This window comes from Bos indicus x Bos taurus, chromosome 22 (genome assembly GCF_003369695.1).
Source record: "Bos indicus x Bos taurus breed Angus x Brahman F1 hybrid chromosome 22, Bos_hybrid_MaternalHap_v2.0, whole genome shotgun sequence".
NCBI lineage: Eukaryota > Metazoa > Chordata > Mammalia > Artiodactyla > Bovidae > Bos > Bos indicus x Bos taurus.
The window spans coordinates 9,347,248-9,357,439 of record NC_040097.1 but is presented as its reverse complement, the minus strand read 5'-3'; the positions used below and the strand labels follow the sequence as shown (position 1 = coordinate 9,357,439).

Here is a 10,192-nt window from a genome sequence, read left to right as displayed (position 1 = left end):
AAAACCCTCTGGAAGTCCTAATAGGATGGACTAAATGCTGGCTCCTGAGTTTGCAGGGAGCCAAGCCTGAAGGGCCCTGCAGAGGGCACACCTGGGCCTCAGGAGAGAACCCAGGTGTGCCTTTGGAAGGGTGACGTATTTACGGGTGAGGGAGTCTGGACTTGCCCACGGCTTCTCAGCTTGGGGCGGGTCCAGGTACAGGTTTGGGAGGAAATGCGCCCTAGCTTGTGCACATTTGCAGCGGTGGGCCCTCCTCTCCCAGCCCGGCTAGGTGTGGCATCACCTCCACTTGACGGTGAGCAAACAAGCATGTGTGTTTGGGGGGCAGGGGTCAGGTTTCTTGGCTCAGTGATGGCGCAAACCCAGGCCCAACCCCAAAGCCAGAGCTCTTCCCGCACAGCCAGAGGTGGGGGCCGGAAGGAGAGCTTGGCCGTTTGAGAGTCCCAGGAGTAGGACCGGTGGGCAGAAACCAGGCGCCCCGGAGTTCAGGTAAAGAAAGTTGGAGGAGGATGACCACAGGAACCAGGTACTGGACTGGTAAGACGGGCCCCGGAGAGCGGGGGTGGTGGTTGGCGGTGGTTGGTGGGGCAGGTGAGGGGCGTGGGTCCCACCGGGCGCTGGCAGGCAGGCAGGCGGAGGTCCGGTCGGAGCACCACCACACGTCGGGTTGGAGAGCGCGACCCCCACCCCCCAGCCCCCGCCGTCCGGCCCCTCCCGTGCCGGAGGGCCCCCAATTCCGGCTCCAGCGCGGCGCGCAGGTGAGGCCCGGCGGGGACTGGGCGGGGTGGGGCAGCCGGTCCCGCGGCTCGACTCTGCGCGCTCCTCCCGCCGCCATCCGCGTTGCCTTGGCAACCGCCGGGGTGCAGCCCTTTCCCCTCCCCTCCCCCCACCGTCCGCCCCCCTAGCGAGCGAGGGGTCGAGTCCCCCGCCCTCGGCAAGTGCAGAGCCGGGAGGGCTGGAATGCGGGGTCCCGGGCGGCTCGGGGCCGCGCGCCCGGCTCTCCCGGCTGCTTCCGGCCTGGCCTGGGCGGCGGGCGGGGGGAGGGCGGCCCGGCGGGAGCGGGGGGGGGAAGGAGCGGAGCCGGGCCCGGCCGACGCGGCTTTGTCTCCTTTGTTCCCGGCGGTGGCAGCGCCGCGGCGGGCGGGGCGGGCGGCGGGCGCAGTTTTCCGCCCCTCGGTCTCCGGGTAACAGCTGCGGCTCCGCCAGACCCACCTCCGGGGGGTGGCGGAGCGGGGTGTGGGGGGCGAACAAGGGAGGGGGGAGGCCGCCGCGCGCGCAGATTCCGAACCCGGAGCGGCCGGCGCCCGCCTCGGCGCGCTCGTCCCGCGGGGCCCGGCCGGGTGGTGAGTGCGGGGCCCGGGGCCGGGCGGTGGGGCCGGGGCGACGCGTCCCCGGGGTGGACGGGCCTGGAGCCGCGATGCCGCCGGGCCGAGGCGGCCCGGGGTGAGTGGTGGGCGGCTTCGATCCTGAGAGTTGGGACCACACTTCTCCGCGCGAAGGGAAACTCTGGCGGCTCCGCCTGTAACGCGATTGGGAGACAGAGGAGGTGGAGCCGCTCCTCCGCGCCCCCTCCTCGCCGCCGCCGCCTCAGCCGGGGACCGGCCGGCCTCTTCCCCGCCCTCCAGGACCACTGGGGGGGTCCTTGCCCTGGTCAGGGAGGAGGGAGGAGGGTCGGGGAAGAGCAACAGGGAGGTCCAGGCTTCCCCTCCGCAGTAGCAGCCCTTCCAGGCGGTACTCGGCGCGACTGACAAAGGCAGACTGGGATCCCCCTGCCACGCACCCCCAGAGGGGGAGCCCCCACCCCGCACCCAGATGGTGGGTGATTGATGAGCACTCGTTGAGTCCTCACTGGTAAATGGTGCCCCCCACCCCGCCCCTACCCCGGCTCAACACAGACAACAGGGCCGGCACTCTGCACTCTGATGCTGTCAATGAGTAACTTCTGGGTGCACCCTGGGAGCCCAGCGACAGGGCCGAAAGGAAAGGCCGGTTTCGCACCAATCCCTACGACTCCGGTGAAGAGGGCTGGGATATGAACACTTCCAGTTTCAAGGGCAGAGTTTATATGCCCTTTTGGTTGGCCAGGACAGCCCCAGGTCCAGGAGACTGTGCTTGTTCTTTGCAGCAGAAGTTAGGCAGCCTTGGGCCCTGCTGAATCGGTCCAGAGATGGGGGGCCCAGAAGAGCTAGGCTTTGACTCTAGTTGGGGCTTGAGATGTTGGGGATGGAGAAGAGATCTTAGTTGTATAAGTTGGGGACTGGAGGCCCAGCTCCAAAGCACCCTTTTCAGTCTGCTCTGGCCTAGTCATTAAAAGTGGGGCTGACAACTGTGTCCTTCGAGAAGCCGAGTGGCTTGTAGCAGGTTGTGGGCTCCGCATCTCCCCTGCTGGCTGAGTTTTCTTGGCTGTGAAATGAGGGTTCTTTTCAATATTCAAGAAGCACCTGCTCAGTGCTAACGTCTGTCCCGCTTACTGGGGCCTCTGAATTAGAAGTCACGTTCTCTGCCTTTAAGGAATTTCAGGATAGGAGCGTGGAACAGGGAGAAAAGTGGCCTTGGCTGGTGCCTCGCGTGCCAGGCACACACCATACCACGTTGAACGATCAGAGCAGTCCTGCCTCCCATTCTCCAGATGGGAAATCTGAGGCTCAGAGAGCCCAAGGCAGAGCTGCAATGTACACCAGGGCGGTGGCTGGGGATGCCCGCCGATCACATGTGGTGGGCTTCTCAGGAGCCTGGGGGACAGTGAGGGCTTCTCTGGGAGGTGATGGTTGGGCACCTCATGTAATAGGGAGTGAGCGTGGAGGAGTGTGATGAGCAGTCTGCAGTTTGGCCTGGCAGGAACGAAAAGCATGTGTGGGGGAGCCCTGGCAAGGATCCCACAGGAGAGCGTGTGGATGGGAGGGGCTTGACCTTTATCCTCCAGGCCCCGGGGGGGGGGGGTGCCTCCAAAGATGCTGGAGAGAGGGACATCCTCAGATTCTGCTTAAAGTCCCCCTGAGGTGGGAGGAGGTGCACCGGAGGGGCCAGAGGCTGTCTGTGGCCGATAGGAGAAAAATGTCACCACCCTTCTTTTCTTCCCACCCGTGGTATGTGGGGAAGGGCGAGGGTGGCTCAGCCCCATGGCAGTGATTGAAGAAGGCTGACACTTTTCCCAGCGGGGGTCAGCCTCCAGCCTGCGATGTGACTTTGCCAGAAGCTGTTTGGGTCCTGCCCATTGGCTTCCTGTGGGCCACTCGACTCAGTTGTGATTTTACATGTAGGGAGTGCCTTGGTGGCTGCCCCTTGAGGGTTGGAGAACTCTGGCATGAAGTCTGCGCTGAGCAAATGTTTGTAAGCGAACGGTGGGGGAGACCCTCTGCCCAAGGCCCGTCCCTGGGAGGGAGGCGGTGGGAGGGGCCGAGCAGTAGCTGAGTGTAGCAGCCAGCCTTTGCCCATCCTCAGGCAGACCCCATCTTCCCGGGGTAAGAAACTTTCCCCACCGTGCCTCGGGCACAAGGTGGGGGGCTCCTGAGAAGCCTGGCCTTGCCATAGTCCTGGGCTTCTTGCCGGGTTCACGACTCTCCCTGCCGCCCCCCTCCCCCTGCCCCCTCGGTGGCAAACAGTGGCTGCCTTGTTCCCGCTCCCATAGAGCTGCCCTGTTCTCTGCACACTAAAAATGGAAACCCCCAAGCTATTTTGGGAGCAGTGCCCAGCCGGGCTGTGGCCACAGCTCCTCGCTGGACCTTCCTCCGAGCCTTACGCCCAGCCCTGCTCCCTCTGGGCCAGCCTCAGGAGCACCCAGCTAGGGGGGCCTCGGCTGGGAGGAGCCAACCTGGACCCTGGGAAGCTCTCGGAGGAGCACTGTGCACCGGCAGACTGGCAGCTGGGTGGCAGGAGGGGCTGGGCCATGTGGCCTGGACACAAACAAGCAGGGAGAACATCTCACAGCTTGGGATGCGCTGCCGGTCCCCAGTGCTTTACCCACCCTGGTGCTCCAGGATGGAGACCAGCCAGGTTTTAGCAAGGTGGTGTCATGGTTTCCTGGTCTCCCCAGGCTTCAGGTGGAGTCTGCAGGGAGGGGGTCTGTGAGGACAGCAGGCCCTCAAGGTCTGGGAAGGTTCAGGGGATGTGGGGTACTCGTCTGGTGACTTCCTCTAGCACCACCCCCCTGCCCCCTCCACCTCCCCCCTCTGCTCTGACCTGCAGGAGAGGAAATAGCAAGAGATGATGGCCTGGCTTCCAGAGCCCTTGAGGACTTAGGGCTCGAACCAGGGAAGTGTGTGTGAGTCTGTGTGTGTGGGGTCAGGATGTGGGTGGTGGTGTGTATGTCTTGGGTGGGTGGGTGGGTAAGTGTGTTTGTGTGGGATGTGCTTCCGGGTATGTGTCTCTGGCTCGTATGTACAGGCAGTGTGTGCATGCATCTAGGTGTGTGCTCACACCCATGTGTTTGGGTGTTGGTGTGTGCATGCAGGGTGGGTGGTGTGTATACTTCTTGGTGTGTGCGAGCATGAGTGTGCTCACGTGCTGGTGGCAGCCTGGGGCAAGGCTTGGCCTGGGCCTGTGGGCAGGGCATGTACCTGGGCACCCTGAGAGGGCAGAGTTTGGGCAGAGGGCAAGGATGGGAAATGCTGAGGGCGGGCTGTAGGGGGGATAGGGCCAAAGTGGGGGCCAGACTGGGCCCACCGGCCACTCAACTCCTCCATAGCTGCCCTTTCCCAGGCCCTGAGGATGCCTGGTTCCGCTGCCCTCCCCCTCCATGGGCTCCGAGGAGGCGTCCCCTGTGGAATGTGTTTGGTGGCTGAGGGCCAGGCTGGGCCCAGCTCCACTAGCAGACTGGGCAGCGGGGAGGGGTACCTTTGTGCTGCCTCTGTGGTGGGGGGCCCATGTTCCTGCCGCCCAGCCCCCAGCTCCATGCTCTGCTCTCTCCCCGGCTAGGTGACTCCCGCTCAGGGCATGCCGTTGTCTCCTGATCCAGCCGGCCCTGCCAGGTGAGCCTGGCCTCACACCCAAGTGTGGGACTCCCACCTCTCTTAGGGGCTCTCCAAGCTGGGGTCCAGCTGTTTAGGCCCTGTCCATGGCAGCCTTGACCCTCTCATCTCTCCGGTCTGTTGGTTTTCTGCTTATCACCCTTCTGGATTCCTAGCCTGAAAGGCCCTTCACCCACTTCTTGCCCTGCCCTAACATGCAGGTGGCCCATGGGATCTCGCCCTCTCGTTTCCTGCCCAGGAAACCGACATCCGTGCAGAGGGGCCTTCTGGGTCCCTTCTTCCCATTCCCTGGCTCTCCTGCCCCTTCCAGGCCCTGGTCCCCAGGAGCAGGATGTTTCCCGCATCTCTGCCTCTCTAGCCCCTCACCCTTGGACCCTGTGTTGACAATGGGCAGTCTAGGTGTGGGGTGGGGGCTGCCGGTCTCCTGAGAGAGTGATACTTACAGAGAACAGGCAGTGTTGACGTTCCCAGGACAGCGTCTGCTGAGCCCTTGCAAATGTGTGGTCCTGTGGTCCTCGTAAGCGCGGTGCCATCTCAGCCTGGTTCTCGCTGTCTTGGGAGGGGCATCTTGGCAGTGTCACAGCCCTGTTTCTCACCAGTGGTCCCATGGGGCTCAGGTGGCCGCCCGAGCCCTGCTCACGCTCTCTGTCTCCCTGCCAGGTGACCATGCCTGCCCTTGGCCTAGCTCTCCTCCAGGCGCTCTTGGCCGGATGGGTCCTCGGCCTCCAACCCCTGCCACCGACGGCTTTCACTCCCAATGGTACGCGTCTGCAGCACCTGGCTCGAGACCCCACCTCAGGCACCCTCTACCTCGGAGCCACCAACTTCTTATTCCAGCTGAGCCCGGAACTGCAGCTGGAGGCCACTGTGTCCACTGGCCCTGTGCTGGACAGCAGGGACTGTCTGCCCCCTGTGATGCCTGACGAGTGCCCCCAGGCACAGCCCACCAGCAACCTGAACCAGCTGCTCCTGGTGAGCCCGGGGGCCCTGGTGGTGTGCGGCAGCGTACACCAGGGGGTCTGTGAGCAGAGGCGCCTGGGGCAGCTCGGGCAGCTGCTGCTGCGGCCGGAGCGGCCCGGGGACACCCAGTATGTGGCCGCCAACGACCCCACCGTCAGCACGGTGGGACTGGTGGCCCAGGGCCCGTCTGGGGAGCCCCTCCTGTTTGTGGGGCGAGGCTACACCAGCCGAGGCGTAGGGGGCGGCATCCCGCCCATCACCACCCGGGCCTTACAGCCCCCGGACCCCCAGGCCGCCTTCTCTTATGAGGAGACGGCCAAGCTCGCCGTGGGCCGCCTCTCGGAGTACAGCCATCACTTCGTGAGCGCCTTCGCGCGCGGGGCCAGTGCCTACTTCCTGTTCCTTCGGCGGGACCTGCAGGCTCAGTCTCGAGCCTTCCGCGCCTACGTGTCCCGCGTGTGCCTCCGGGATCAGCACTACTACTCCTACGTGGAGCTGCCCCTGGCCTGTCAGGGGGCCGCTACGGGCTCATCCAGGCTGCGGCAGTGGCCGCGTCCGCGGACGTGGCCCAGGGCGAGGTGCTCTTTGTGGCCTTCTCCTCCGCGGCTCCCCCCAGCGTGGGCCGGCCCCCATCGGCAGCTGCCGGGACTACTGGCGCATCGGCGCTCTGTGCCTTCCCCCTGGATGAGGTGGATCGCCTTGCTAATCGCACCCGCGATGCCTGCTACACCCAGGAGGGCCGTGCTGAGGATGGGGCGGAGGTGGCCTACATCGAGTATGATGTCAACTCCGACTGTGCTCAGCTGCCCGTGGTAAGTCCTGGCACTGGCCAGCCCTTCCCTGTCTCTGAGGCCACTGGGCAGGCATTTACTGGTCAGGTCAGCGGATGTTTAGTGATTCCTTTGTGTCTGGGCGATGGAGGAATACCTTATAGGAAGAGTGGCATACAGGAGGAACAGACAGCCAGCTGTGCAGGGCTATGCTTGGATCTGGCACTGAAGGGATGGCATTTGTGTAGTGGACTGAGAGGGTGTTTGAGGGTCTAGGGTACCGGGCAGGGACCCAGAATGTGGCAAGGCTGGACTCTATTGTTTAAAGTTTCTTGAGAGGCAAGTGAGGTTCAGGCTTGGTGAGACTTGTTTGGCCCTCGTCTCAGGATGGGCGAACACTTCCCAAGTGGCATTAGTGGTAAAGAATCCGCCTGCCAATGCAGGAGACATTAGAGATGCAGGGTCAGTCCTTGGGTGGGGAAGATGTCCTGGAGGAGGTATGGCAACCCACTCCAGTATTCTTGCCTGGGAAGTCCCATGGACAGAGGAGCCTGGCGGATTACAGTCCATGGGGTCGCAAAGAGAAGGACCTGACTGAAGCGACTTAGCACACATGCAGGTTGGATGAAAAGGGTAGAAGCTGCATATAGGGAGACTGACTCAGTGAGAGGTGGGAGGGGACCCAGGTTAGTGGACGTGGAGAGAAGGATGCAGGCTGGAAGAAGTTTTGGAAGAATGGTCCAGGGCAAGGCTTGTGCATGAACTGGAGGAAGCAGCTCCCAGGCCAGGGATGGGAGAAAGTGGGGCCCCCAGACATGTGGGGATCACAGGAGGCGATGGAGCTGCTGCAGACTGTGGATGGAAGCCACTGAGGCAGGACCAAGGATGCGGCTATGGGAGAGCCAAGAACTGGCAGAGATGCTGGGAGAGGGGATGGGGTTGTTTAGGGAGGATGGAGGGGATCTGGGGAGGACTTAACTTGGGCTTCTGGCTGTCTGCAGGACACCCTGGATGCGTATCCCTGTGGCTCAGACCACACGCCCAGCCCCATGGCCAGCCGTGTCCCCCTGGAAGCCACGCCGGTTCTGGAGTGGCCGGGGGTCCAGCTAACAGCTGTGGCAATCACTGTGGAAGATGGACATACCATTGCTTTCCTGGGCGACAGTCAAGGGCAGCTGCATAGGGTGAGTCCACAGGAGGTACTGGGCCCTGCCACAGAACTGGAAGGGATGGGCTGCTGGGGACCCAGCCTGGACAGAGCTATGCCTGGGACCCCCTGGGGCTGCGACGTGAGATCTATGTATCTCTGGCCCCAGGCTGGGGGAGATGACCTGTGTTCCTTTTTCTGGGGCCGGATGGCATTTACCCGTGATACCCCCACTCCCACCCCGGGGCTGGGTGGTAATGACCTGTACTGCCTAGGAGGAAATTCTACCTGTAAATTGCTTTACTGGGGCGAGCAGGGTGGGCCTTGGGCCTCAGACCCTGTGGTCTCTGATCTCAGGTCTACTTGGGCCCAGGGAGCGATGGCCACCCGTACTCCACCCAGATCGTCCAGCAGGGGTCTGCGGTGAGCAGAGACCTCATCTTTGATGGGGCCTTCAAGCACCTGTATGTCATGACTCAGAGCACGGTGAGTGCCAGGCGCCCCCAGGGAGGGCGTGGCAGCTGGGAGGGCCCTTGAGGGAACCAGGGCCCTGTATGTGGGTGAGCTGCCGGCACTTGGATCGCTGGCCTCAAATCTTCTTTGCTGCTATAGCTTCTCAAGGTTCCCGTGGCCTCCTGTGCTCAGCACCTGGACTGTGTGTCCTGCCTGGCTCACAGGGACCCATACTGTGGGTGGTGTGTGCTCCTCGGCAGGTCAGTGCCCGTCCCCCCCCGCCATCATCCCCACCCCACCCCAGCCTCCTGCCCGCAATGCTCCTACCCACTTGCCCTGTCTCCAGGGTTCCCAGTCCTTGGCCCTTGACTTTCCACCTTTGACCCCTGGATGTGCCAGTCTCACCCTCCACCCTGACTTGCCAGGCATGTCATGGCCCCTTTGAGGATCTTGCCCAGGTCCCTAGGATTGCATGTGTCCCTGCCCCGTGAACTGCCAGTGGTCCCCTGAGGGTCACAGGTGGACACTGGTCCTTCTCGTCCAGGTGCAGTCGCCGTTCCGAGTGCTCTCGGGGCCGGGGCTCAGAGCGGTGGCTGTGGAGCTTCCAGCCTGAGCTGGGATGTCTGCGTGTGGCAGCCTTGAGTCCTGCCAACATCAGCCGTGAGGAGAGGAGGGAGGTGAAGACCAGAGCAGGCGGGGCCCTGTTACTAACCCAGGCTGGGAAGGGTGCTTGTGACTCCTGGGGGCCAGCGGCCACAGGTGCCTGCCCACACTGGGTACCTGTACACGGAGCCTGATCTGCCCGGGGGCTCCAATGGTGTCCCGGCCTCTCTTGGCAGGTTTTCTTGTCGGTACCTGACCTGCCCCCACTGTGGCCAGGGGAGTCTTACTCCTGCCACTTTGGGGAATCCCAGAGTCCTGCCCTGCTGACCAATTCTGGGGTCATGTGCCCCTCCCCGGACCCTAGCGAGGCCCCAGAGCTGCCAAGAGGAGCCGGTGGGTGAGAGAAGGAGCCCCGCCATCTTCCCATTTTGCTCCAAGGGGTGTGATAGGGATGAGGTGTGAATGTAGGCAAAGAACGCTAAAGCGGTGCCTTTCTCTGCATCCTCCGTCTGCTCCCGGGTCCCCTCAAGTCCCTCTTTCCTACCCTGTGGACTGTGTTCCTGACCTTTGGAGTGCTGATCCCAAACCCGGTGTGGTCTCGGGGTCCGGGTGCCCCTCCCCTGTTCTCAGCCCAGCCCCTCCCCTCTCTGCAGACCACGTGTCCGTGAGCATGGAGCTCAGGTTTGGCGCCGTCGTGATCGCCGAGGCTGCCCTCTCCTTCTATGACTGCGTGGCCATCACCTTGCTCCGCCCGTCAGCACCGTGAGTTCCTCACCCCGACCCCTGGTGCTCCCCCCAACCCTGGGCTGCCCCGTGGCGCCCCCATGCCCCCATGACTGTGCTCTGTGCAGGTGCCAGGCCTGCGTGAGCAGCCGCTGGGGGTGTAACTGGTGTGTCTGGCAGCACCTCTGCACACACAAGGCCTCGTGTGATGCCGGGCCCACAGTGGTCGGCCGACAGGTGAGCCCATCGCCTTGCTGGGTCCGGGAGGGAGGGCGGGGTGGGGCATGGGGGTCCCCGTCGTGAGGGTTTCTCTGGTGGCCTGGGCTCTGTGTGTCTGCCTGCCCAAGTGCTCCGTTACGAGCACCTGAGCTGCCGTGTGGGACCTGCTCCCTGGAGGATGGCTGTCAGCATCCCACCTGTTTCGGGAGAGGCTGTTAGTGGCTGAGAGGCAGGAGAGGTCTGGGCATTGCGCCCCACCTTGGCACAGATGCCCCAGAGCCTGCCCCCTGCCCCCTCCCATCCCCTCTGGAGAATTAATGGGCTGTTTTTGTCTCTCTTCTCCTTGGTCT

The 10,192-nt window shown here is 63.5% G+C and overlaps 2 protein-coding genes across 2 annotated transcripts in view; one reads left to right on the top strand and one right to left on the bottom strand.

The window, feature by feature from the left end:
- Positions 1-327: 327 nt before the first annotated feature.
- The window catches only part of PLXNB1 (plexin B1), a 28,856-nt gene continuing 18,991 nt past the window's right edge, over positions 328-10,192 (top strand). Inside the window, 11 exon segments of the mRNA XM_027522427.1 lie at positions 328-537; positions 4,915-4,967; positions 5,628-6,435; positions 6,438-6,739; positions 7,699-7,881; positions 8,202-8,330; positions 8,457-8,557; positions 8,842-8,974; positions 9,137-9,293; positions 9,554-9,662; positions 9,752-9,860. Of these exon segments, the coding sequence (XP_027378228.1) occupies positions 5,634-6,435; positions 6,438-6,739; positions 7,699-7,881; positions 8,202-8,330; positions 8,457-8,557; positions 8,842-8,974; positions 9,137-9,293; positions 9,554-9,662; positions 9,752-9,860 (2,025 nt within the window). The 5' untranslated portion in view covers positions 328-537; positions 4,915-4,967; positions 5,628-5,633.
- On the bottom strand, positions 332-4,864 carry LOC113880456 (basic salivary proline-rich protein 1-like). Its single transcript, XM_027522639.1, has 6 exons — positions 4,834-4,864; positions 4,663-4,757; positions 4,501-4,565; positions 3,740-3,862; positions 891-1,519; positions 332-534 (listed from the first exon to the last, which is right to left on the bottom strand). Exons 1-6 carry the CDS (start codon positions 4,862-4,864, stop codon positions 332-334), a joined length of 1,146 nt encoding a protein of 381 aa, XP_027378440.1.

What these genes read in the sequence shown, in the direction of transcription:
- LOC113880456 (XM_027522639.1), bottom strand. Translation starts at nt 4,864, where the DNA reads ATGGGCCCCCCACCACAGAGGCAGCACAAAG. An exon ending in ACCACAGAGGCAGCACAAAG is followed by an intron (nt 4,758 to 4,833) that starts GTACCCCTCCCC and finishes CACATTCCACAG; the next exon opens with GGGACGCCTCCTCGGAGCCC. An exon ending in GCTCGCTAGGGGGGCGGACG is followed by an intron (nt 535 to 890) that starts GTGGGGGGAGGG and finishes CCGTCTTACCAG; the next exon opens with TCCAGTACCTGGTTCCTGTG.